Genomic DNA, 2,090 nt, shown 5'->3' on the forward strand with positions numbered 1-2,090 from the left:
GTATAATGTGCTGGGACTTAGTGTGGTAAACACACCCAGCTTGGGTAGTGAGACAGGCTGTGCCTTTCCCCCCCGATTCTGAACTACATTTTCATCTTTGAAGAAATTATATTGAGGTCTTCATTAGTGGCACCCAGCAGGGTGAAGGCTCCATGAGGGCTGATAAGCACTATGGCTGAAAAATGATCAGCCTTTGTGCAGGCAGTTGAAGGTTTAAGCTGCCTGAACTGGAGAGAGTCTGAAGAGGCGATTATGTTAAGCAAGTAATGTGTATTGGTAACATGGAATCAAATTATTAGGGTCAGTAACTTACTGGCTTTCCCAGTGCATTAAATGAAGACATATAATATTCATTTGTGTCGGGTACTTCTTGATGCCACATAGTGTCAGCACTGTCCGGTCGTCTGTACTTCACAGCATGTCACCTCTAATTTCATGGGATTATCTGTGCTGTTGCATTATTAGATACTCACGATCTTGAGCTTCCTTTGAACTCACAGCAGGGCAGTACAAAATCGTTATTGTGAATACTTCTGTGCTTTCTTGTGTTTTATACAAAATTATGGCCACATTTAGAAAGGTAGATATATCCCGCTATCATACTTCCAAAAGTGCGCGTTTATTTGTTGGTAAGGAAAGCTACTGATGGAAAAAATATTGAACGTGAAAAACATTTTTAAGGACTAGTGTTAGAAAGGACTAGTGTCAAGGCAGTGAATTAGTATTAGAAATGTTAATAGGACAGTGGTTCTCAAAGTGCAGTCTGATCAGCAGCCTCAGAATCACCTAGGAACATATGAGGAAATGCAAATCCTACTGAATTAGAAACTGTGGGGTGGAGCTCAGCAGTCTGTGTTTTAACAAGCCCTGCACGTGATTCTGATGCATCTCAAGTGTGAGAAACACTGCTGTAGCATTTACGGAGTACATGAATGACATAAATCCATATGTTCTGGGGTATAGCAATAGACAAGACAGACGAAGTATCTGCCCCCATGGACCTTATTAAGTTACAAAGGAATACGTGGTTCTTTGCCCTGATGAAATGTGTATACATACCCAACAGAGCCTATAATTATTGTAGATACCATTATATTCTTCATTTGAATTAGCTTGTTATTTTCTTCGGTATCAGAGAATGACTAACAAAAGATAATGAGTAAGTGATTCCTTTGTGCATTTCAGAACCATTCCCCTTGCAATATGTATATCCATGGCCATTGTCACCATTGGCTATGTGCTGACAAATGTGGCCTACTTTACGACCATTAATGCTGAGGAGCTGTTGCTTTCAAATGCAGTAGCAGTGGTAAGTCCAAGTTGGGAAAATGCCAATTGGAATTTAGGTTAATGAGTTGATGCAATTTTATAGTAGTTCCCTCTAGCAGAAAGTGTTTTGAAATTCTGTAATCTTTTCTTGACCTGAGTAATAATGAATATTTAAAAAAATTTAGAGCATACCTTAGCGTGTTCCATTTAACTGATACATCTAAATTCCTATATGATTTCCCATTATTTCTAATTTCTTATAAAACAATTTCACACATAACATGCTTGAAAATCTGTCAAGGCTTATTCTCCCAGCATGTCTTTAAAGATAGGTGGACAGTTATTGAATCTAAATAAATGCATTTTTTGTATGCAAATTACAATTTGTTCTGTACATTTTCCCATTTATAAACTTTTCAAATGCGAACTCAAAATCCTTTCCCCAAGTGTCACTTAAGAATTTTGATGTGGACCATGTAAATTTGGTTTTCCTAGTATATCCTTTTGAATACTAGTCCTGGGATATTAATAAATTTAGGAAATACTGGGTTATTCAAAGTTAAAGAGATATTGTTGTTATAATACTTCTCAGAATATTAAAGGTACCACCATGAATTTTAACTCCCTAAGAAGTGGATACACATAATTTTATAGCATTTTCCAAAATTTATTTGACACCAGGACCATGTTTGTCCCCAACGATCATGTTATAAGACTGTTATTCTGGCCAGGCGCGATGGCTCACACCTGTAATCCCAGCACTTTAGGAGGCTGAGACGGGCAGATCACGAGGTCAGGAGATCAAGACCATCCTGGCTAAC

General features: G+C 37.9%; 1 protein-coding gene across 1 annotated transcript in view; it reads left to right on the top strand.

Moving 5' to 3' along the window:
* SLC7A11 (solute carrier family 7 (anionic amino acid transporter light chain, xc- system), member 11) overlaps nucleotides 1–2,090 on the top strand; it is a 74,818-nt gene that overhangs the window by 58,106 nt on the left and 14,622 nt on the right. Inside the window, exon 7 of the mRNA XM_011985652.1 lies at nucleotides 1,186–1,309. Coding sequence (XP_011841042.1) covers nucleotides 1,186–1,309 — 124 coding nt within the window. The remainder of the gene's footprint in view (nucleotides 1–1,185; nucleotides 1,310–2,090) is intronic.

This window comes from Mandrillus leucophaeus, unplaced genomic scaffold, assembly GCF_000951045.1.
Source record: "Mandrillus leucophaeus isolate KB7577 unplaced genomic scaffold, Mleu.le_1.0 Scaffold289, whole genome shotgun sequence".
NCBI classification, from domain to species: Eukaryota; Metazoa; Chordata; class Mammalia; order Primates; family Cercopithecidae; genus Mandrillus; species Mandrillus leucophaeus.